Source organism: Triplophysa rosa, linkage group LG10, assembly GCF_024868665.1.
Source record: "Triplophysa rosa linkage group LG10, Trosa_1v2, whole genome shotgun sequence".
NCBI lineage: Eukaryota > Metazoa > Chordata > Actinopteri > Cypriniformes > Nemacheilidae > Triplophysa > Triplophysa rosa.
This window is the reverse complement of record NC_079899.1, coordinates 8,462,733-8,486,039: the sequence shown is the minus strand read 5'-3', so window position 1 is coordinate 8,486,039 and position 23,307 is coordinate 8,462,733. Positions and strand designations below refer to the sequence as shown.

At 41.0% G+C, this 23,307-nt stretch overlaps 2 protein-coding genes across 2 annotated transcripts in view; one reads left to right on the top strand and one right to left on the bottom strand.

Moving 5' to 3' along the window:
* The window catches only part of pgfb (placental growth factor b), a 42,565-nt gene that overhangs the window by 18,066 nt on the left and 1,192 nt on the right, over positions 1 to 23,307 (top strand). Inside the window, exons 2-6 of the mRNA XM_057343455.1 lie at positions 20,857 to 20,893; positions 22,032 to 22,228; positions 22,406 to 22,485; positions 22,681 to 22,710; positions 22,794 to 22,856. Coding sequence (XP_057199438.1) covers positions 20,857 to 20,893; positions 22,032 to 22,228; positions 22,406 to 22,485; positions 22,681 to 22,710; positions 22,794 to 22,856 — 407 coding nt within the window. The remainder of the gene's footprint in view (positions 1 to 20,856; positions 20,894 to 22,031; positions 22,229 to 22,405; positions 22,486 to 22,680; positions 22,711 to 22,793; positions 22,857 to 23,307) is intronic.
* On the bottom strand, positions 1,398 to 3,077 carry LOC130560015 (uncharacterized). Its single transcript, XM_057343450.1, has 3 exons — positions 2,917 to 3,077; positions 2,736 to 2,838; positions 1,398 to 2,143 (listed from the first exon to the last, which is right to left on the bottom strand). The coding sequence occupies exons 1-3, from the start codon at positions 3,075 to 3,077 to the stop codon at positions 1,616 to 1,618; spliced, it is 792 nt and encodes a 263-aa protein (XP_057199433.1). The 3' UTR covers positions 1,398 to 1,615.

Genomic DNA, 23,307 nt, shown 5'->3' with positions numbered 1-23,307 from the left:
CGGACAGGGGCAGTGTTACAACTAGGACGGACTATTCCTCGATCTAACAGTTCACTTATATGTGCTTTTACTTGCTCATATTGAGAGGGGGGGCAGCCGACGGTACCGTTGTCGGACAGGGGCAGTGTCTAAAATGGGTATCTCATGCTGGACTAGAGGAGTACACACCAGATCTCCCTCATCCTTACTAAACACTGAACTGAAGCGAGTTAAAAGACTCTGGACCTGTTGGGATTGTGCAGCAGTCAACGCTGACCCAGAAAGATTGCCGATATCATGAGGGAGATTTCCTGACAATGCTGTGGCCTGATTACAAACTGCAGACTTAAGTTGGTCAACATTTTCATGTTAATCAACATCAAAAGTAGAAGACCTATTGACAGCATATAGTTGTCCTAGAAGTGTTTTCGGCCTCAGCCACTGATCCTTTTCTCCAAGGTTAACTATGGGAACATGGACCATGCCCTGCTCCACTTAAAGAAGACACGTTGATATCAAAATGTTTGCAGGCAGTCCACTCTCTCCGTAAATCGGAGGCTCCAAAAGAATGTAAGAATCGGCAGAAGGCATACCTTGACAATAGTTTGTAGGGACCCATTTAAGGGAACTTGCGGGGACTCTGATAGCTGGGCCTGGTTGTACAGCTACCTTACCCACAAAGCCAGTTTCAGCCATAAGATTTAAACTATGGCATTCCACGAGAGCCTGCCTCCATTCTTTCAGTGCTTGTTGCACTGCAAGAGAAGAGAAGAGATTTCCCCAGTGCTGAGTGTCACGATGTAAATCTGTGACCGCGTTGGGACTGAACACACACACATACATATACCGCACACACATAGACTGCACATTATCACTGTCTGTTTGCCAGCACCGTACATCATATGTACACAGATTGGTGTAGCTGTTCTATGTGTTGTGCGTTTATATTATTTGAAGTGTTCTTTTGTGTGCTTGATTTGAGAATAATTACAGAGTTTATGTTGCTTGTGTGTCTGTGTTGGCGGCTCGAATGCTACTCTGTTATTGGATGTGTTTGTTGGCTTTTTGTTGTGTTAGAAATAAACACAAAATCACGTACATTTGGTTTATAAGATTTATTAAAATATTTGACATGAATACAAGACAACACTTACCCGTTTTAAGACCCATGTGGCAATGCCTGTACGGTTACCCGTTTGAGCTATTTGTAGGTTGTAAATGCGCTGAACAGCGCGGCCATGTTACAGGTGGTGTGTGACGTCATCGAATGTTCCATGGTTCGTACCTTAGAACAAGTTTTATTTTTGCAGAAATTATTTGGATAATACCTGCTGTGATATTAGAGAATAACCTAATGCAAACGTATGTTTCTTAATCATATATGTGTGCAGTGGAGGCTGGTGCTAAAAATATTTGGGGGGGCGCAAACAACAACTGTCAGTAATGCAGGACTATAAATAGCCATTAATCAGGTGATGTATCATTATTACAGTCAATGTTAATACATGCAAATAAATGTACTATGAATCAGTGAATTTGAATTGAATGTGGGTTTATTATCAGTAATGAAGTAATCAAGGTAATCATTCAAAAAAAACACAACACACTATAGTTACCTAATCATTGGCCATTAACACTATTTGAAAATAAATTTTGCTCTCCTTTCTTTCTGACTTGCAAATTTCTCAATGACCTTCTGGTTAAAGTCAATGATCTCAGTCACCATTCTCTTCTCCATTGACAGCATGGCCAATGCATTTAGTCTCTCCTGGGTCATGCTATTTCTCAGAAAAGTCTTAACTCTTTTCAAAGTTGAGAAACACCTCTCAGCCTCTGCTGTGGTCATGGGTGTGGTGATGAGGATCTTTAGGAGAGTGACAGTCTCTGAAAAGACTTCTTCAAGATTGTTCTCCTTAAACAGCTGCAGTAGGTCCACAGCACCACAACAGGTTCTGAACTCTTCCTTGCAGTAGATGAGACTAAGCTCTGTCTTTAGCTTACTCCCATTGAGCACTGGATAGGCCTTCAAAGTCCTACTCAGTGCATCTTCAGGAAACGCCACTGTGTACTGTTCAAACCTGTCTGCTTGCAGCAGGGTGGCACTAACGAGGTGGCTTGTGAAGCAGAACCGTTCCATGGTGTGTTGGAGTATGGTGTCACAGACCTACAGAGTGAAGGACAAAAACAAAAATGATGTAGTGATGACAAAATGTCAATTTCAACTGCAACATGATCAGTTGTAAGTCATAGAGAGACGGAGACCAGTTTCAGTGTTTGAATCCCTGATTTATCCAAACTTCATACATATGGACTAGACAAACATGCCAAGTTTCATGAACTTCTGATGCTTAGGGCGCTAATAGCATTTTTTTATTATCAGCCATTTTCATATCAATCAGATAAAAAGGGCACACCACTAGAGGAAACCTAAGAATAACAAATCTATTTAGATCACTATTTAAAGACTATGAAAATGGTTAAATAGATTGACTTGTAGTAAAATATGCATTGCAAATAAATGTAGTATAGTTTCATAAAGTTTAATAAAGCCCAATATCAAAGGATCTACTCTTTGCTACAATATTTAAGCAAAAAAATTATAAACTCAAAGACATGAGAACACATTTAGTACCCAAAGAGGGTAAATGAAACCATGCCGTTTAACTTGTTGTTAATATTTACTTTCTTTTTGATAGCTTCCTTTGATAGCTTTTCTATGAAAAACTGCAGAGTAACAAGGACTACAATAAACTTACCTCTGTTGCAATCCGTTCATGGACCTCTGGACTAAGCAACCGCCGCCTCTTTGGTTGAGAAGCTCCTTCACTGCTTTGGTTAACCAGAGAATGGAGAGAATTTCTGCAAAGGATTAAGAAAATGTATGACTAATAACAATAATAATGATAACAAATTCAAAAGAAGGAATACAGCTGCTACCTGATCTTCTGTATGTCCTGCTGGAACTGCTGGATGCTCCCCTTAATGTGGACTGAATCTATGTCCTTCTTCTGGAGTTTGGCATAGAGGATGTCCACGTGTGGCATGATGTTGTGGAAAAGTTGCAGAAAAAAATTAAAATCCTGATCCTCCAGCAGCATGGCAAAGCCTCCTGCCTCTCTGGTGGTAACAGGGTCAAAGTCACCTGAGTCTCGAATAGTTTCAAAACAGCGAATGAGGCCCTCTCTGTGCTCAAACACTGTATTGATGGCACGGCTGTGGAAGTTCCATCTAACACTGCTTGATGTTGGTAGTCTATGGGCAACTACTTTATCAAGAACATCTGTGCGCTTGGGTGATCTTGAAAAAAAGCTGGCAAATCCTCCAAGGTTAGAAAAAAAATTCTAACTTTGGGTATGTGAGAAGTGGCCTTTTGCATTATTAGATTGAGCTGATGAGCATAGCAGTGGATGTAATGGGCATTTGGGTACACATCTTGAATCTTCCTTTGAACACCTGCAGTGGCACCTCTCATCACGCTGGCTCCATCATACGCTTGGGAGATGAGTTTACTCTTCTGATCTTCTGGAAGGATGACAGTAAGATGCTCTTTTAGTGCTGTAGCGATGGAATCAGCTGTAGTTGAATGCAGATGAATAAAAGCAAAAAACCTCTCCTGTACGTTGCTTTTGCCATCAATGTAGCGCAGCACAAGCACAAGTTGGCACTGTGTGGCAATATCGGTGGTCTCGTCGGCCTGGATTGATAGAAAATCGCTGTTTTGTGCTTCTTGGATTATGTGTTCCCTCATAACAGACAACATACAGTCCAACAGCTCGTTCTGCACGGTTTTCGAAGTTCCCTTAAACACAGAGGCATTCTCGAGGTGCTCTTTCAAAACTCCATCAAGAGAAGCAACAAAGTCGACCAAGCCACGGAATATCCCGGGGTTATCTGAGCTCTCGCTCTCATTGTGGCCACGCAAAGCCAGCTCAAATGCGCCACAAAATTTTACACAGTCTATTATTCTAGACAGGATGTGTCGATTTTTTGTGACCTCTTCATTGTGCCTTCTAATGCCAATCCTGTAGCCTTCATCTAGCTGTTCAGCAATGCTAAGCTTCCCAAAAAACTGGAGCCTCATAGCGTTGTCAAGATGGCTGCGGCTACTTTCATGTCGCTTGCACTTATCAGAGAGATGTTTTAAATCGCAAACCCCTGTTGTTGTCCACAACGTTTCGGTGCCAAGACTTTGAAACAGCAAACAGGGAAAACAATAAAAGGCATGACTTACATCGCATCCAGCTAGCCAACTCCGTTTTCCATAAGAAGTGCCGGAAAAGCACAGAGTGTAAGATCGACCGCGATCACTTGACTGCTGCTGAATTTGCAAGTTGGGTCGATCTGGTCCAAGCTCCTTGATCCGTTTTCTTTCTTCATCTGAACGCCTTTGGAACGGGTATTCTTGTAAAGATAAAAACGAATTTTCTTTCATCTCGAGATAATTTCGCTTGCTTACACGTTAATCAGTACCTGTCAGTCAAATGACAATCTGCTGAGCGGTAATGAGAGGCGTTAAGAACGGTCCAATCACATGAGGCCAAAAATATAAAAACAATATTGATTCGCTTACAACAAAAGTGGGAGGGTTTGGGGCGCAGAGTGCTGCGCCCCAAGGATGATTTGAAACAAGCCAATTAGAGCTCAGCCTCAAATCACATGCTTTTCAAAAATGTTCGTGCCTACATACACACTCGTTTGTCCGGCGCCCCGCACACGTATGAACAAAATACAATTTTGATTTTTTGATTTTTTAATAAATGATAATATGACTAACGGTGGAATAGTACGACTAAATTATTTTATTACATTATTAATTTGCGATATATATTAAACTTATTGTTGGCATATTAAAGTAGCTTTCTTCTCTGGATAACTTTAAGGGGGCGGCGCCCCAGCGCCCCCTATTGACCGGCCGCCACTGTATGTGTGTATACTGTATGCATTTATATAATATATGTCTCTTGGACCTAGTGGTCGTGCAAACGTTTTTATTTTGTAAACATTTTTGAACAGTTTTTTGTTTTGCATTTTTCTATTGCTTGTATCACTTTGGGAGACTCACACTGAATGGCACAAATAAAGTGACCCTGAAAATCTATGCTGCAGTTTGCTTTGTCACTTGTGGCCTCCATCCACCAGGAGCATCCTAACACTGAGAAAACATATCTTGATAACAACAGTTTAGGATATTCATCCCAAGGAGACCAGGGACAGAGAGCTTTGTTTGTTTGGTAGCATGATCTTTCGGGTCTTTCATAATTAGAATGCCCATTTTAGGAAGAACTTTGCATAGCACCTCTACATCTAACTCTAGGTATCCACAATAGGGGATTTCCAATCCATTAGCCGCTCTTAAACATAACCAGCTACAGAGTTGCAATTGTCCTTTTATGTGGGCAGGGAAATTACTTTCAAAGAAACCCTCAGTGATCATTGACACCATAGATCAGGTGTCTAACAGAGAAGGGTTTATAACCCCACCAAACTTAACTTGTACTACAGGACATTGGCCAATGAGATGGGGAAAAACTTTAGGCGATAGTTTACTTGAGCCTGAGGTACCCCCTCCTGGTGCCAGACTCTCAACACTGGAGGGCGCTAGTTTCCCTGCTGTACTGGAGAATCACCCACATCACGATGATCTGATACCTGAGCTGAATGTCCCTGACCAGTTGCATTTTCCCCCCAACACTCATCTGGACACCTGATAACTCAGCCCTGCAAAATCTTGCAATATGACCTACTCTGTTGCAACGCATGCAAATAGGCCTACCATCTGTCTGGAATCGAGCATTGTTGTTAGCACGCTTGTTTCGCCAACTTGTCCACATTCTCATTTCCTTTAATTCCTATGTGTGCTGGAACCTATATAAAACTGATTGCGTAACCATTTTGGATAATTCCTGAACCTATTTGTAGTATACTAAAAAGGATATCTTGACAACATGATTTAAATGATCTCATACTCTTTAAAACTGATACTGAATCAGAACAAATTAAAATGTTCCCAGGTTTATTTTCCTCTACGCACTGCAATGCCAACAGTATTGCTGCCTTTTCTACAGTGTAGACTGACAGATTATTTGACGTTCGCTTTTCTACACCAATTTCCCTGTCTGGAACTTGAAATGCAGCCCCAGTCGTCTGGCACTCAGGATCTTTTGATCCGTCTGTATATATCTGTATAAAATGGGGATATTGTGTCTTAACATATTCAGAGAAGGCTGATGACAGGTCTGTTTCTCTATCTTCTTTGACTTCCAATATATCCAGATCAACTTGGGGTGTTACATAAGTCCATGATCCATACTCTGGTATGACTTGTCATGGTCCTGCCTTCTTGTTCAGGATTTTCTAGTCTCGTGGCAGGATCGTGACAGATCCCTTATGTTTAGTGTGAGAAAGCCATGGGGTGTTTATCTTTTGACATTCCATGTGCTTTCTCGTGTCTCGTCATTGGCCCCGCCGATCTCGTTTCCAGTATTGCTTCCCTGCCGTGTCTTATGTTCCTCACATGCCCCTCGTTATCTTCCTTTGTTTGTCTCCCTTTAAAATGCCCTCATGTTTCATTGTCCTGTGCTCGTTCGTTGTGCTTGTGTTCCCGTGTAGTTGTACCTGTACCTTTGTGCTCCCTGTGTCTTGTATTATATTGCCTTGTGTCCTTGACGTTGTGTCGTGTTTAGTTTTAGTTATTTTTTAGTCCTGCTGTTTTTGCCCCCACGTGGGAAGTTTTTGTTTTACCTTTTTGATATATTTTAGTTGCCTTGTCTGTTCCCCATTGTGGGTGTATTTGTTTTTTTGGTTAAAATAAAGTATATTTGTTAATCCCTTCACTGCCGCTGCCTGCACTTGGGTTCTGTCCACCACCAGCGTGACATAACTACTGTGGGACTCATCTTTACACTGCTAACTTGCATTTCTTCGGCATATACATTGCTACTCCAACCAAAACTTTTTTTTTTCTTTTGTTCCCAGCACTTTTCTAATACCATTTTTGTAGGGTGCTCTCCTTTGTGTCCTTTAAGGTTAGCCCTGTAATTAATCATCAATTGTTTCCTTCTAACTTCTAATGGCATCTCTCCTACTAATATTTGTAATGCTGAGATGGGTGTCATCTTTACTGCTAGACAACACTGCCTCATAGCTTGTGCTTGTACTTTATTAAGTTTTTCTAACATACTCTTTGAGGTTGAACCATATACCACACACCCATAGTCCAACACCGATCGAATCATTGCCACATATATGGTCTTTAATGAAGAAAAGCTTGCCCCCCACTCCACTCCACTTACACATCTCATAATGTTTAACACCTTCTGACATTTCTGAATTGTTCTGTTTATATGTTCATTCCATGTAAGTTTCATATCAAAATACACACCTAAAAACTTAAACACCTTTACCTTCTCTAACGGTCTATCATACATCTTCATTTCCCTTTCAGGTTTAGTTTTCTCCACCGAAAATTTAAACCCCCACTCAAATGCCCAATCTTCTACCACCCCAATTGCTTCTTATATACTAATAGGAAGATACAAAATATTTCTTCCTCTTTTCCAGAGAGCTCCATCCTCTGCAAAAAGAGATCTTCCTATATCTTGTTGTACATGATCAAACACATCATTGATCATTATAGAAAAGATCAACGGGCTTATTACACTTCCTTGTGGAGTTCCGTTTTCTATCTCAAATGTATTTGACATCTCCTTCCCTATTCTTACCTGTATTTTCCTGTCTACCATAAAATCTTTAATCCAGTTATAAATTCTTCCTACCACGTTCATCTTTTTTAACTTTATCAAAAGTCCCTCCTTCCACATCATATCATACGCTTTCTCTGCATCGAAAAATACCACTATTACTGATTCTTTATTTATCTGTGCTTTTCTAATCACATTTTCCAGACACCACTCGGTCCATTGTCCCTCTTCCTTTCCTAAAACCTGTCACGAATGGTGGCGTGGAGAACCCAATTGCAGGACAGTGATGAAGGGGTTAACAGACAAGACTTTATTAATAATAAAAACAGAAACTAAACACCCGCAAGGGGGTAAACAAAAGGTAACGAAATAATACAACGAGCAACAGAACCAATACTAACTAAACAAACTAGACAATACTTTGACAGAAACTAAACTAACACTTACTAAGACAAGTGAAACAGGAACACAGCAGACAAGGAGAACACGGACCGTAAGGCTAACAACCAACACTGGTAGCACGACGAACGTACACGATAAACAGTACACGCAATACACAAGCACAAGACAAAGAAACAAGAGGGTATTTAAAGGAAAGACAAACGAGGGATAACGACACAGGGCAGGTGTGGGTAATCAAACACTCAGGGAAAGATAACAAGGAAACGAGAGGAGCGGGGCCAATGACAAGACACTGGAGAGAACGTATATTATTGTCAAAAGGACAATAATATGTTTCTCTCCACACATAACCAAAGGCTTTGCCATGACTCTGCTACAGGACCAAGAAAAACATGACTAAATGAAGCAGAGCCATGACAAAACCACTTTGATACTTTGTTAATATTCTTTCCTTTTCCAAAAAATATGTTAATCGTTCCATAACCATCTTTTCCATTATTTTACACATATTTGATGTAAGCACTATTGGTCTATAATTAGCAGGCTTTATGGGGTCCTTTCCATGTTTCCTGATAGGAATTACTATGGCTTCTTTCCACGTTTTTGGTAGTCTTCCTTCCTCCCACACTCTATTATACATTCCCTGGAGCTGACTGCTTATTATTTGATTAACACAGTCCTTTTCAGTTCCTCCATGGTAAACGGACAGTTAATTTGTTGATCTTCCATCTCCCCGCTCCTTTCCAGTTCCTCCAGATGCCTTCTCTTTGTTATTTCTCTCCTTCTCCTTACCTCCTCACTTAAGTTCCCAGATCCATGAATCTGAACAAATGCCTTAACCAACATCTCTGCTTTGTCTTTATCTGTTACTGCCATTTCTCCTTCAGATTCTAACACAGGATATTCCCACTCCTTCTTAATGCCCTTCATTTTCCTTATCATATTCCACACATCACCTACTGGTGTTGTTCTTCCGATTTTACTGCAAAACCTTTGCCAACTCTCCCTTTTAGCTTGCCTTATAGTTCTTCTCACCACTCCACCGCTTGAGCCTTTTTTAATAGTATTAGATGGCTATAGTTATGTGTTCTCTTAAGTAGTTTAAAAGCTTTATTTCTATCTCTCACAGCTTTACTACACTTATCTGCCCACCATGGGACCTCTTTCCTTTTCATTTTTCCTTTACTTCTCAGTATTGTTTCTGCCACTGCCTCAAGTATTACCGCACAAATCTTTCCATTCAAGTTATCAATTCCTTGATTTGAGTCAATTTCCATCATTCCGACCTCACACATTTCTTCAAATTTTTCCAAGTTTACTTTTTCAAACACCCATCTCCCTCTTCCTTGCATTACTATTCTATCTGTATCAATATCCAATATTGTTACTATCGGGTAGTGATCACTTCCTATACTAGATTCTTCCCATACCTCCCAATTATACTTACTAGCTAAATTGTTCGAAACCATTATCAGATCCAGCACAGATTTTTCTTTTTGTATGAATATATCCTAGTACTTCTCCCATCATTCAAACATACCAACTCCCTTTCTTCTATCAGACCCTCTACCACATGTCCATTACCATCTATATGCCTCCCCCCATAACGTATTATGTGCATTAAGGTCCCCACACCATATTACTCTGCATTTATCTTGTCCATGCACTTCCATCATCTTATCTAATTCCATTTTTTTACACAGGTTATAATAATTTATGACAACTATCTCTTGATTTCCATTCCATATCTCCACAGCAATGTACTCCTGATCCCTTCCTTTTCCCAATATTCTATATGATATTTCACAATTAATAAATGTTGCGCACCCACCACCATTCCCCTGCTCCCTATCATTCCATACTATATCCTAGTAATGTAAAATCTAAACACTGTTTCAACCAAGTTTCTTGAATACATATAATATATCTTGAATACCACATCTGGTCTAGTTATCAAGCCTTCAACAAACTGTTTGAACTCCTGCCCATTCGCTAGTAGAGATCTTTTTTCGAGTCATATCGTTCATTTCATTCATTTTAGCAAAATATAATTAAAATGTTACATGTTACTTTCACATCTACTACTTATGCAAACGTTGATCACATTACAAACAATACAAAACTATAATGCTATAAGAAACAGAAAAGATTAATTCATTGTTTACCTGGGTCTTTAGTCTATGATTAGCTCACCACACCTCTTATCTGACAAGTCCTCGGGTTTGACTCGTTCGTTCACGACGTGACAGCTTCGAAAGCTAAACCAATGCAGTCAGAGCCGGAAAGAGAATTGATTAGTTCACCTCTCGAGTCTTCGGGTTTGAATCGTTCGTTCATCACGTGACAGCGTCGTAAGCTAAACCAATGCAGTCAGAGCCGGAAAGAGAATTGATTAGTTCACCTCCCCAGTCTTCGGGTTTGAGTCGTTCGTTCTTTTGCCACAGCACCCATAGAATGTTGCGCAATGCGCATGCGCAACTGGACAAATCACTCCCCGAGACGACTCGTTCTTCCCGAGTCACATTAAAGATTCGTTCAAGATGAACGAATCGTTCAAGAACGACCCATCACTAACAGAGAGCACATGCGATAAGCAGAGAGGAAAAGAGGCGTGTTGGGAAAAGAATTCGGCCTGACATTTTGGGTGTTTACGCGGAATTGTGTGGATGATTTGGTATGTGAATGATTTCGTACAACTTGATATTGTCCGCGTGAATAACTTAGTGAAGTTTTTAGTTATTTTCCAAATGCTGGCGCAGGAATGTGTGAATGTGTGTGCGTTAGCACGAAGCTAACAAGTTCACATGTGCATCTGAGGCCTGTTCTTGTGGCTTAACTACCAGATTGGCGTGTGAAGAGGGATGTTGATTTCAAAAGTGAGTAATGTTTACACTAACATTTAATGTGTACATAATTGTATTTTCTTTTTTGTCTATTGGCAGTGTGATTGTAAAACATTTTGTGTTTTATTCCTAGAGTAGGAAGCCACTACCGTATTGCTATTGTTATTGTTGCATAAAGACGTTTATTTTTATTTGTTCACAACTGCACACCAAAGAGATAACTTGAATTACTGTCATCCTTATTTGCCTTTGTAATACTATTAGTTTTGAGAGGATTTTCCTAAGCTGGTCTCTTGAGTGTTTGATTCTTCTTCTTACAGCCAAAACAAAAATATAATACATAGTGGGGTTATTCCAAGTTGCAAAAAGCAAGTTATTTCTATGGTGTGGGCAATGTAAAATGAATAATACAGTAGTGGTGAAGAGTGGATTGAAGATTCTGGGAGAGAGGGAGGAACGACTGCTGCAAAGACAGTGACAGTCTGTCGTGGGGCATCACCGAGATCCAGCTAGAGCTCATCAGCCACAGACTTTGAAGGGACACTGAGAACTGTTACACTATGTCACAAGGACATACGCTTATCTTTTCAAACCTTTGAACAGAGACTTTTAATGACTGAGTTTTCACAATGTCAAACCCAGATGATGTTTGGAGTGAAACTAATTTGTCAGCACAAATTACAGAATTGCAAAGTAAGCATGATGAAGCAATGGCAGTGATTTCAGCGTTGCATCAGAGATCTTATGTCTATGTCCCGAGAGAGAGGCACATCGCACCATTTTGTGGTGATATCGAGAGGGATGGTCGATCAGTCGACGATTTTATAGAGGAAATTGAGCGTGTACTTCGGGCTAGACATCAATCTGACCAGGAGCAGTATGATTTTGTTATATCACTATTAAGAGGGACAGCCCTGGAAGAGGTACATCTATGTAGTACTACTGATGATGATGTTAGTGAGTTGTTTGAGTACCTCAGAGTACCACATTTAGAGACAGACGTAGTACACCTCAGCTCTTACACAGTTTCTACAGCCATAGACAACTCGAACGGGAAAATCTGAGAGCTTTCTCGCATGCTTTAGCACAAGCTCTCAGTTTGGTTACGAAATGTTCCTCCAGTGCAGTAACAAATGAGGGTGGGGCATTACGGGATCAATTCATAGAGGGGGTCCGAGATACTTCTCTTAGAAGAGAGCTACGCAAATTTGTGCGAGACCACCCTAGATGTACAATGATGGATGTACGCGAAGAAGCACAACTGTTGTCGGTAGAAGAGCCCTCTGTAAGTTTGAAGGTAACTAAGTAGTAGTAACATGGCCCAATGCTCTGTCCTAAGGGTGCAAGAAACAAAAGCGGTTACCTTAGAGGATGTGCCGAGCAGGGCAAAGCCATTAATGAGCTGACCCAAGCTGTTAAGAATCTGGCTGCACGGGGGGTAGTGCAAGGGTAGATACCTACTGTATATGCATAAATTGCCACCAAAATTCACAGATGATGGGAAAACGATATGTTTCAAGTGTCAGGTTGTTGGTCATATAGCGAAGAATTGCCCACGGAAGCGAAGTTCTAGAACAGTACAGTCTATGCCCTCTGACTTCTGGACTTCTGGCCCTCTGGAAACGGGGATCCCCGGTTGTAGTGAGTCGGGCAATTTGGGGAAGATCCACAGACTCAAAAGATGTGCCAGCATCCTGTGACCTGCTGTTGCAACGTGCTGTCAGTTCATGTCCCATAGTTGACCTTTTGATTTGTGGTGTTACTACCCAAGCCCTGTTGGACACCGGCAGTCAGGTGAGCACAATAACTGAGCAGTTTTTCAGAGATCATCTGTGTGGTGATGATGGTGATATTCTCTCTATGACTGGGTTGCTAAAGCTTACGGCCGCCAATGGGCTAGACATACCCTATCTTGGATATCTAGAGATGGACGTGGAGGCCATGGAAATTAAGATGCCTAGTTGTGGCTTCCTAGTGGTTAAAAACATGTCCAGCCCTGAAAAGACTGTGCCATGTATTGTAGGTATGAACATAATCCGGCAGTGTAGGCAGCTGGTCCAAGCAGAATTTGACACAACTTTAGGGGGAAAATTGGATTCTGATTGGAGACAAGTTTTCCAGAAAACACAGACGTGTGCTATAGATAGGAAATCTGTTGAACGTGTAACTGGGAAATGGCCAGAGCGAATTCCTGCTGACCATCATGGCAACGGGACTTAGTAAGGGAGACAGGGAAGGGAGTCCTATGTTGTTAGAGCCCCTTAGCACTCCCTTGCCAGGTGGTCTGGTAGTTGTACCCACACTCATTGACTCTCACAGTCCTCATATACCAGTTAAGGTTCTGAATCTCTCACAAGAGGATGTGTGGCTGTCACCCAGGACCCGGCTGGGTTTCCTGTCTAAGGTAGAGTGTGTAGACAGCACACAGCAGTGTCAAGTACAATTTCAGAGAATCTCAGCTGACATAGAACAAGTAACTTTAAATGTGGAAGATGAGAGTAGCAAAAGCTGTGTGCAGGCCGTCTTGGACAAGATTGATGTTGGAGGGAGCGAGCACGAGCAAGCTCAATTTAGGTCATTGTTAATGAAGTACATGGATGTATTTGCTGTAGACAATAGTGACCTAGGTTGTACAGACAAGGTCAAACACAGAATTCACTTGACTGACGATGAGCCTGTCACACAGCCCTACCGTCGAATCCCGCCCAATCAGTACTACGAAGTGAAAGAGCACATCTCAAAGCTGATCAGGAAAGGAGTAATACAAGAGAGTAACAGTGCCTATGCATCGCTAATAGTGCTGGTATGTAAGTCTGACAGTAGTATTAGGCTTTGTGTAGATTACCGTAAGATAAATCGGAAAACAAAAAGAGATGCATTTCCACTCCCCCGTATCGATGAAAGCTTTGATGCTTTGCGGGGAGCGAGCTATTTCTCCACAATCGATTTAGCAAGTGGTAACCATCAGGTGGCAATGGCTGAAGGGGACAGGCATAAGACTGCCTTTTCAAACCCTTTTGGGTTGTACGAGTACTTACGCATGCCTTTTGGGGTCTGCAATGGACCTGCAACCTTTCAACGGCTAATGCAAGCCACAATGAATGATCTAGTCTTTCAAATTTTGCTTGTCTACCTAGATGATATTTTAGTGAATTCTTCTACTTTCCAGGAGCACTTGGCTAGGCTAGAGACTGTGCTAAGAAGGTTGCAGGAAACTGGACTCAAGGTGAAATTGGAGAAATGCCAATTTCTTCAGTCAAAGGTTGTGTTTTTGGGGCACCAGATTTCCAGAGATGGTATTAGTACAGACCCTCAGAAGGTGGCAGTCGTGAAACAGTGGCCGGTTCCCTCAACTCTAAAGGATTTGAGATCTTTCCTTGGTTTTGTAGTTACTACAGGCAATTCATTCAGGGGTTCTCTAAAATAGCAGGTCCTCTCCATGATGTAGTAAATGCATGTTCAGACCGCGGAAGTGCGACCAGAGCTAACCCTTGTTGAAGAGCCTGTGGACTGAAAAATGTCAAACTGCGTTTGACACTCTTAAAGTTGAGCTGACAAGCGCACCAGGGTTAGCAGACTTTACGGCACCTTTTATTGTAGAGACGGATGCCATCAGTCACGGTTTAGGTGCTGTGTTGTATCAGCTACAAGGGGGCGTAAAATGCGTTATTGCTTTTGCAAGTAGACGTCTGAGAGATGCTGAGAAGAATGATAGAAATTATAGTAGCATGAAACTTGAGCTACTTGCTTCACTTCAAAAGTGAAGTCGTAGCTGAACTTTGTAAGCTGTACGGAGTGAAAAAGAGGCACAGTGTGAGCGGTTCAACAGGACACTACACGATCTATTGCGTACTCTGCCTGCTGAAAAGAAACGCCGGTGGCCAGAATACCTACCAGAATTGATTTATGCATATACCGCAACACCTCACTCGACCACTGGGTATTCGCTACATTATTTATTGTTTGGTGTTGAGCCCTACCTGCCAGTAGATGCCCTCCTAGTACTGGAGCAGATTTCTGACTCGAAACATGAGTGGTTGTTGTTTCACAAAAGGCAATTAAATGATGCGCATGCCCGAGCTAGGGAATATTCTGAACAGAAGGCGGCTGAACGCCTTGCCTTGCAAAAAGAAAGCTAGTGTATCTGAGAAACCGTTGGTACATTGGTGCCGAAACCCGGGAGGAAGGAGAGACATGCTGTTGGAGAGCCCTCGCTGCTGAGGGGTATCACGGTGCAGAGGAGTTTCTGCTGGACCGCGTATTCGGATGGGACGAAGACTTCGCTGCCGTGCTCCTGGGCCAAGGTGGGTGGTTGCCGTCCGGGAGGGAGCGGAGGAGTCGTCGCCATTGGCCGTGGGCTGGAGCCTGTTGCCGTCCGCCGTGAAGGGGAGGAGCAGGAAACGGGGGACTCACTGCCAGCTGCCCTCAGCCGGAGGAGCCGCCGGCTGCCAGGGGGCGGAGGAGGATCGAGCCATTCACCGAGCGTCCAGTACCACCGCATGGCACCGCGAGGAAGAGCCTCTCGGCTGGCTGAGGACTGAGCGACAGTGTGTCAGGGAACCGGACCAGTTCCTTGTGCTTCCGTCTCCTTTTCTCTCATCTCGTCTGTCCATAGCCCCAGCCCCAGGTGCTGCGGCCGCCGAGACTGGCCCCCGGGGGGGGAATAGAGCACAGTCTTGTGGGTACCCCCCGGCCTGTGAGAGGCGATGGGGGTATGTAACGAGGAAGGCGGGACGAGAGCTGCGAGGAAACGGTGCGAGGCCGGTGACGCGAGTGATAACGAGTGTCAGCTGCACGTTGCACCGGTCTCCCATCTCTCAATGAGGAGCGACGGAAGCATAAAAGGACGAGCGACAGGAGTGTACGACGAGAGAACACCAGGCCTGGACATTGTGTTAAGTTTTATTTATGTTTGTGTGGCCGGCAGTTGACCGTGAGGTAGCTGTCGGCCCTTTACTTTCGTTTTGTTGTTGGTTCCTTCCTATTCATGGAAGGTATTACATACTCCCTCCTCACATTTGCCATATTCGTGGTGTCCACCACATCGAGCACATCTGCACTGTTCCCTACATCTCGTGGCAACATGGCCAAACCTTTGGCAATTGAAACACCTTACTGGCCCAGGTATATACTCTCTTACGATGTAAATCATCACTCCTAGCATTACTCTTTTTGGTATCTCCTCCTCTTGAAATTCAATCACTACTGTTTCAGTTTCTCTTCTATTTCCATCTAAAGTTGTCTTTGTCCTTTGTGCATTCACTACCTCCCCTCCTTTTAAATTGCTTTTAAATTCTTCCATGCTTACGTTAAGTGGAACGCCAAAAATGATCCCTTTTCGCCCCTTGTTTTTACTTTTATCTCCAAATCTGTTTGCGCTGATAACTTTAATCCCTCCTATCTCCTTTAGTTTGAGAGCTTTATTTACCTGTTCTTCTTTATTACACCCCACTAGCAAATTTCCATCAGGTAGCACTTTGGCAAAATCAATATCTCCTATTTCTTTATTTATCATCTTTGTCAACTTTAATGGATTGATTCTGCTTACCCCAGCCTGTTCTCCAAACCTTACGATACATTTTATATTCTCCTGTTTCTTTCCATCAGACTCATCTACATCACTCCTTTCCTTCCGTTTTTCTCCTCGGTCACTCCTTATCTCCTTCCAACTGCTCCCTGTCTGTCTACCATTCTCCTCTTTACTACCTAAATCCATACTCCCATCACTTTCCCCCACTCAATCCTCTCTTTTCCATTCCCGGAGCAGTTGTGCCCCACCGCCGTTCCTTTCTTTTTACCTGCGGATGCTTCTGCCATCACCACGTTGCTGACCAAACGGCGACTACTCCGAATTCGCTTCCGCATCGAACGGCCCACCGAAACCACTCGTCTGTCGTCTCGTATCTTCCCAATGAGAAAACCGTCAGAAAGCCAACGACAGCCTCAAGTGGAATCACGGGATTTAAAACGCCGGTGGATTATCCTACCCGCCCCCTTAAAGCAAGCAGGGCTGTAGTCAAGTCCACCATTGTCGAGTCCAAGACAAGTCCAAGACCAGGACTAGTCGAGACCGAGTCAAGTCCGAGTCCAAAGAGGTTCGAGTCCAAGTCAAGTCCAAGTCCAGAGAGGTTCGAGTCCAAGTCAAGACCGAGTCCAATTGAGACAGTCAAGACAGAGACAGAAAAAAATCATGACTACAAGACCACATACTTAACTATTGATAATTTATGTGATGCAAGAGACAGCACATCTTCTATTCTATGATAATCATTTTCATTATTGTTTGTAATGATCAAAAAGCAGATAAAATAAGGTCATTTTATTTTTACTATATAGGTATAGCACTAAAGTCACAAAGCCGAAGTGTAACTGTTTATTACTTTTATAAGGAACTTTTTTTATCAGCCCTCCTAACAGCAAGGTTGTGCAGCAATGAACACATTTGTGCGTGTGTGTGCATGCGTGCATGTGCGCGCCTGCCCGTGCACGTGCATGTTCGATAGAGGAGCCGCTAGAAAGAGCAGTGGCTCCACGGCTCGTTTATAAGCACGTTTATAAGCACGTCGGTGCCCATCCTTAAATAACATGTTCATCACAATGACAATAAAAATACGATCAATCTTATCTTTAACTTTCCAAACTTTCAAAATACTCAAATGCAATGCTAACTCTTAAACATGGCATTAACTTACCTCTCTTTGTGATGCCTTTGCAGGTTTCTTACGAAATTGGATGTTGTCCCACATGTTTCGGGGAAAGTTTTGTTGCAAAAAGTTTCATTTTAAGCGCACTGTCGATACATTTATTATGGTTTGTAAAACCAATCTGTATTATGCCGCTGCTCGCTGACATCGTGCCTGATGAATGATTGATGCTGGTTCGCGCCTCGGACGAATCATTCATTCGAACCGGTTCTTTCTTTTTAGTGAACCGGTCGAACCAGTTCAGCTGAATCGTTCCCGTTTAGCGTCTCCCGTAAACACTTAATATTATCCACAAATTAATTCAGTTATTCACTTTCTGGCGTGCATGACAGTCCCGCGGACTTGAACCAATATACCGGAGTTATTTAGTAACAACAACAGCACACACTGAACTGAACTGCTGTGTGAAAAGAGAAATTATGAGCACGCGCAGCTCTCGTTCTGGAGTCGAGAGTCGGCAACAGTTTTCGGATCATTAGTTTTCGGATCACAAGAATATTGCTCTATCAATGTTTTGTTTTGAAGGAGAAAATAAAACATATATCGCTGGACTCGGACGAGACCGACTAGAACATTTGCGAGACCAATGACCAAGTCCGAAACAAGTCCGAGTTCAAATACCAACGAGTCCAAGACAAGTCCGAGACCATAAAAAAACGTCTCGAGTCCGAAACCGGACTCGAGTACTACAGCACTAAAAGCAAGAGTACTCTTATTCTTGTCACATTTATATAAGATACAGGTCTTGTATGATACTAACATGAACTATTTATATGACTCAGAAGAAGGTACATTTGGCAGTAGAAACTGTATCATGAGTCATGAACTGAATTTAAAAGATTAAACATGAAAAGGGTCATTGATTTTAGAGTAAAAAATTGCTGAAAAAATTGCTAATAGGTCGGATTAACTACTCACTTTTTTGTTGCTTAAGAACATGCCACGAATAACACAAAACTACACAACAGAGCTTTAATTGTTTCAGTTGTCACAAAATATAGACTTAATTTTTTGAATACAGTACATAAAACACTTAAATAAAACAACATAGAAATGCAAATAACAAACTTTACTTGTGGACATAATCTTATTTAGATCCAATGCTCTATTACTTGAAAATAACATTTCTATGAATAGAGATTTTTTATTTGTGATGGATATTTAGTTTAGTGTTCTTCAATGATACAGTATTTCATCACATGAAGTCTGCAAATTACTTTCCATTTGTGTCACGGTCCTACCTTCTTGTTTATGAATTTCTAGTCGTGTGGCAGGATCGGGACAGAGCCCTTAGGTTTTATGTGAGAAAGCCATGAGTTGTTTGTTTTGACATCTTATGTGTTTTCTCGTGTCTCGTCATTGGCCCCGCCCCTCTCGTTTCATGTATAGCTTCCCTCTCCTGTCTAATGTTCCTCACCTGCCCTGTGTAATTATCCCTCGTTTGTCTTGCCTATAAATGCCCTCATGTTTCTTTGTCTTGTGCTTGTGGATTGTACTGTGTACTGATTGTTTGATGTGTTTACCCGTGTTAGATGTCAACCATTACGTTCCATGTGCTCTATGTTCTCCGTGTTCCTGTTTTCACCTGTCTCAGTAAGTTTATGTTTAGTCTATGTCTAGTTTAGTGTTTAGTTAGTCTTGGTCCTGTTGTTCATTTTATTATTTCGTTACCTTTTCGTTTACCCCCTCGTGGGAGTTTAGTTTCTGTTTTTGTTTGAAATAAAGTCGTGTTTGTTAACCCCTTCACTGCCTGCCTGCATTTGGGTTCTTCCACCACGAGCCGTGTCATTTTGCTAATCATTCCTTGTGGGTTTGATTTATAACTAATTTAACCTTAAATATGGTGTTTCTCTATTTAGAAATCACACAGAACAGAAATACTTAGTCATCATTTTTAATGAAATCTGCATTAAGTGAGTTAAAACAATTAAGAATTTTAACATAATTATTACGCTTTATTTTGATTGGTCAGTTGCGATATTTCAAGGTCATATTTTCAAGGTTTCAGGATAACAACCACTAAAACGTACACATTAGAACATCAGAAGAGCAATTTCAGTAAAACCTTCCATCCCTGGAGCCAGAACATTTACCAGAACCGCTTCTATCATATTCCACATTTTTATGAGGAGCCAAAAGTCTGCAGAACTGTTTGGTTACCATTTTGTTTGCTTTCCTATTTCATTTGAAACTTCCTGTCTCGCATCCTCCGGACCATGTGATTGGAGAACATTAAACCTAATGTCTCCTATTGTAGGAGACCTTAAAGTGCATGTCAGTTTGTTCACATGCACAAATTCCCATTATAGAGACAGACAGATACACAGACAGACAGTTGTCTGCCTCTATGTAGCCGGAATATCGTGACCACATGCTTGCAATGCATTGGCATCTGCATTTCTGGCTTTAGAGAGCACCTGCCCACAGGTGCGTGCCTGCATGTAGGCAGTAGACTGCGAGGCAGCTCACTGGGTTTTGGGATACAGCCAAGGGGAACTTACTGTTGCCTTGTGTACACAAAGTGTAAAGGTTTCTTTTTTTTTCATTTTGAAAAGTGCATAAGCTTGAGGAGACAACAGGAATTTAAGATATCTGCGCTCTCACTTGTTTTTTATGTGGGTTTTAAGTATCTTCCATCTATTTTTTTTATTTTGACGTATCTTACGTCAAAATAAATTGGTTGGTGGATGTACAGTATCTTCTCAAAATATAACAGTACATGCAATTTCCTTAAAGGAAAAGATTTGAAACCACACTGATTCTGATGGTGGCCCATGCTGTTATTTTAACATAACCACAGATGGAGATGGACCAATGTCAAAATAAATGCCTAATTCTTATACTACAGGATTTTATCCCACACAGACAGTCGCAAAAGAAATATGATGTCTCAGCTCCCTCTCCTGGCACAAGTCTTGTCAAAGGGGTAAAAGTCATGTAAAAATAATACCACAAGAGAGGAAGCATGCATGTTTTATTTCACCGGTAGTGAGTGCTGTTGAGTCAAACTGTACATTTTGTAAAGCATCACTGCTTTTTACATCTAATGTAAATCTAATATTTTGTTTATTCAGTTTCTATTGCTGTAATGTTGCGATTATTTGTTTGTTTTCCAAAGAGTAATGTTTATATTCTGCAAATCTAAGCATTTTGATCTGATGTGAACAATTAAATCTCCCATATGACTTCACATTCTAATCTGTGTCTTTTTACATTGTTTTCTTGCAGAGTTCTCCCTTGGTAAGCGTAAACAGCACAGCTAAAGGTAAGAGCATCAGCACGTGAAACTGATCATAAACATCAATATCCTACCACCCATTACAGTTAACTTGCTTTGTTTATTTATACTGAGGGAATATATCCACAGAAATAGGAACAGATTACAGCAATCGACAATTGCACAAATAGCTGTCCTTTTATATTCCATTTGCGATTATTTGGCATTGACCTTTTTTGAATTGCAGCTAAAACATATTTATAGATGATTTAGATGATTAAATCCAAAGCGAGATTAAAACAGGCAATTAAACATTTATTGGTATAATAGTAATAATTCCTCTGCTTTGCGGTTATTGCGTGCCTGAAATATTGCTGCTTTCGATTTTTTTCACCAAATCCCCCTTCTTTTTTACAATTTTTTTATTATTTCTGCTGTCGCTTTCTCTTTTCTTTTTAGCCTAAGTATACCCCCACTGGAAATTATCTTTTGAGAAATTCGGATAAATGAGAAACAGAAAACACACCTATAGGGCATTGCAGGAATTCTTTTTTCCTTTCCCATAGGTTTGAATATAAATTTTTCTAAATATTCAAACGTTTGTCTGGGTCAAAACAAAAATCCACAGCAGAAATAAGTCTAACAGTACTATATGTATTCCAGTGTAGCTACAGTAAACCTAAAATTAAGAGTTTGGTTCCAAAATGAGATAACTCTCTTTTATTGTGCATTCCAATAATATCAAATTGCAGTTGGTTTGTTTTGATTTACTGCTAACTTACACAATAAAACAAAATTAAAACATGTTAACATAATAAAAAACATGATTTTTGAATTAAAAAAAAACGCAGATATCTCATTTTGGAACCAAACTCTTCAAATATTCACATACTCTATTTTAAAATCTGTTTCTTGGTCGCTTAAAGTTTGATCCACAGAAGGTTTAGACTCTCAAGCTTTTAGTTTCAGTCTAATGAGGTCCATAAATATTGGTTAATTATGCGTAGAACATGGAGAGTGCGGCAAAAAGCTAATCTCATCGTGTGCTTTGATATGTGCAGGTTTTATGCATCTCAGAGAAAGGCTTCCGCTGAAACACTACTATCTGAATTTATGTTACGACTACTGTGATTGTTAGTTTCTCTAAACTCATTGGCTCTCCCATATTTCTCTTGTTGTGTTACAGTCATGCTGTTTCAGGAGGTGTGGGGGAAAAGCTTCTGCCGCACTATAGAGAAGCTAGTGGAAGTAGTTCAGGAGTACCCTGGGGAGGTGGAGCACATTTTCAGCCCCGCCTGCGTGCCATTGGTCCGTTGCGCTGGTTGCTGTGGAGATGAGAACTTGGAGTGTCACCCTACGCTTACCTCCAACACATCCATGCAAGTAAGAATTTTCACTTTGGTCAAACATGCTTACTGTTTCAAAAGCAGCCCAGAAGATCCTGATCATTCAAAACACATTTTCAGTGATTATCCTACTTCCATACATATGTTGACATCATATGTTTTGTCTTTGTCATCTGTGGAATTAAGGCAGATATCAATGTTATGATTTTTTCAGTTATTAAAGATTAAGCCAGCAGAGCAGGGCCAAGAATACGTGGACATGACCTTTGTGGAGCACAAAGCCTGTGAATGTAGGTAAGGACAAAAGTCAATTCAGTACATTTATGTAACTATGTTTTGCATTGTGAAAGAGCTTTGTACTATCTCATGACACGTTAGAATCAAAAGATTGATTTCTGAGATAACAGAGTTCAAGTATAAAAAGCTTGTGTAACTCTGCCTTCTCTCACCACCTCTCTTCCATGATTTCTCTTACATTGTGATGCCAAGACTAAGAAAGCCTACAACAAAACATGACAGGTAATAAGTTGCACAAAACACAATTACACTGAGCATACAGACAAACTGAATTATAGTGACTTCAGTGACTCTTCATTTTGTAGATGGAAACCAAGAAATAGAGGGAGAAAAAGGAAGGAGAAACAGAGAGTGAAAGATTGTGACAGGTAAGTAAAATATTATGGATTGAAATATAATCAAAAGTGCAATGTAAAAAAGTCGATTTGGCAATGTGTATAAGTAAATTCCAGGGTGGTTAACTTACAAAAATAAACAATCCAAGAAGATTAGATGGTAAACAAACAATCAGTTCTCGTAATTTACATGTTGGATGTAGGAGAAATGGGCAGGAATAAAAATCTGAGCAACTTTAGCAAGGGCCAAATTGATAATATTATTATAGTTTACTATCTATCATATTACCTCTATCTTTATATTATTTATATTTTTTATTTTGTGTTTGTATTTTATAATAATTGCACAGTCTTTGGAGCTGACCTGACTTACATTTCACTATTGGTTGTATATTCTCTAGCTGTGTATGTGACGAATAAAAATCTTGAATCTTGTTATGAAATGGTGACTGGGACACAAGAACATAGAGTGCATTGTTTTATG

Coding starts and splice junctions, on each gene's coding strand:
- LOC130560015 (XM_057343450.1), bottom strand. CDS start 3,077: ATGCTGCTGGAGGATCAGGATTTTAATTTTTTTCTGCAACTTTTCCAC. Junction 2,839..2,916: donor CAGGACATACAGAAGATCAG/GTAGCAGCTGTA, acceptor AATCCTTTGCAG/AAATTCTCTCCATTCTCTGG. Junction 2,144..2,735: donor ATGAACGGATTGCAACAGAG/GTAAGTTTATTG, acceptor TTCACTCTGTAG/GTCTGTGACACCATACTCCA.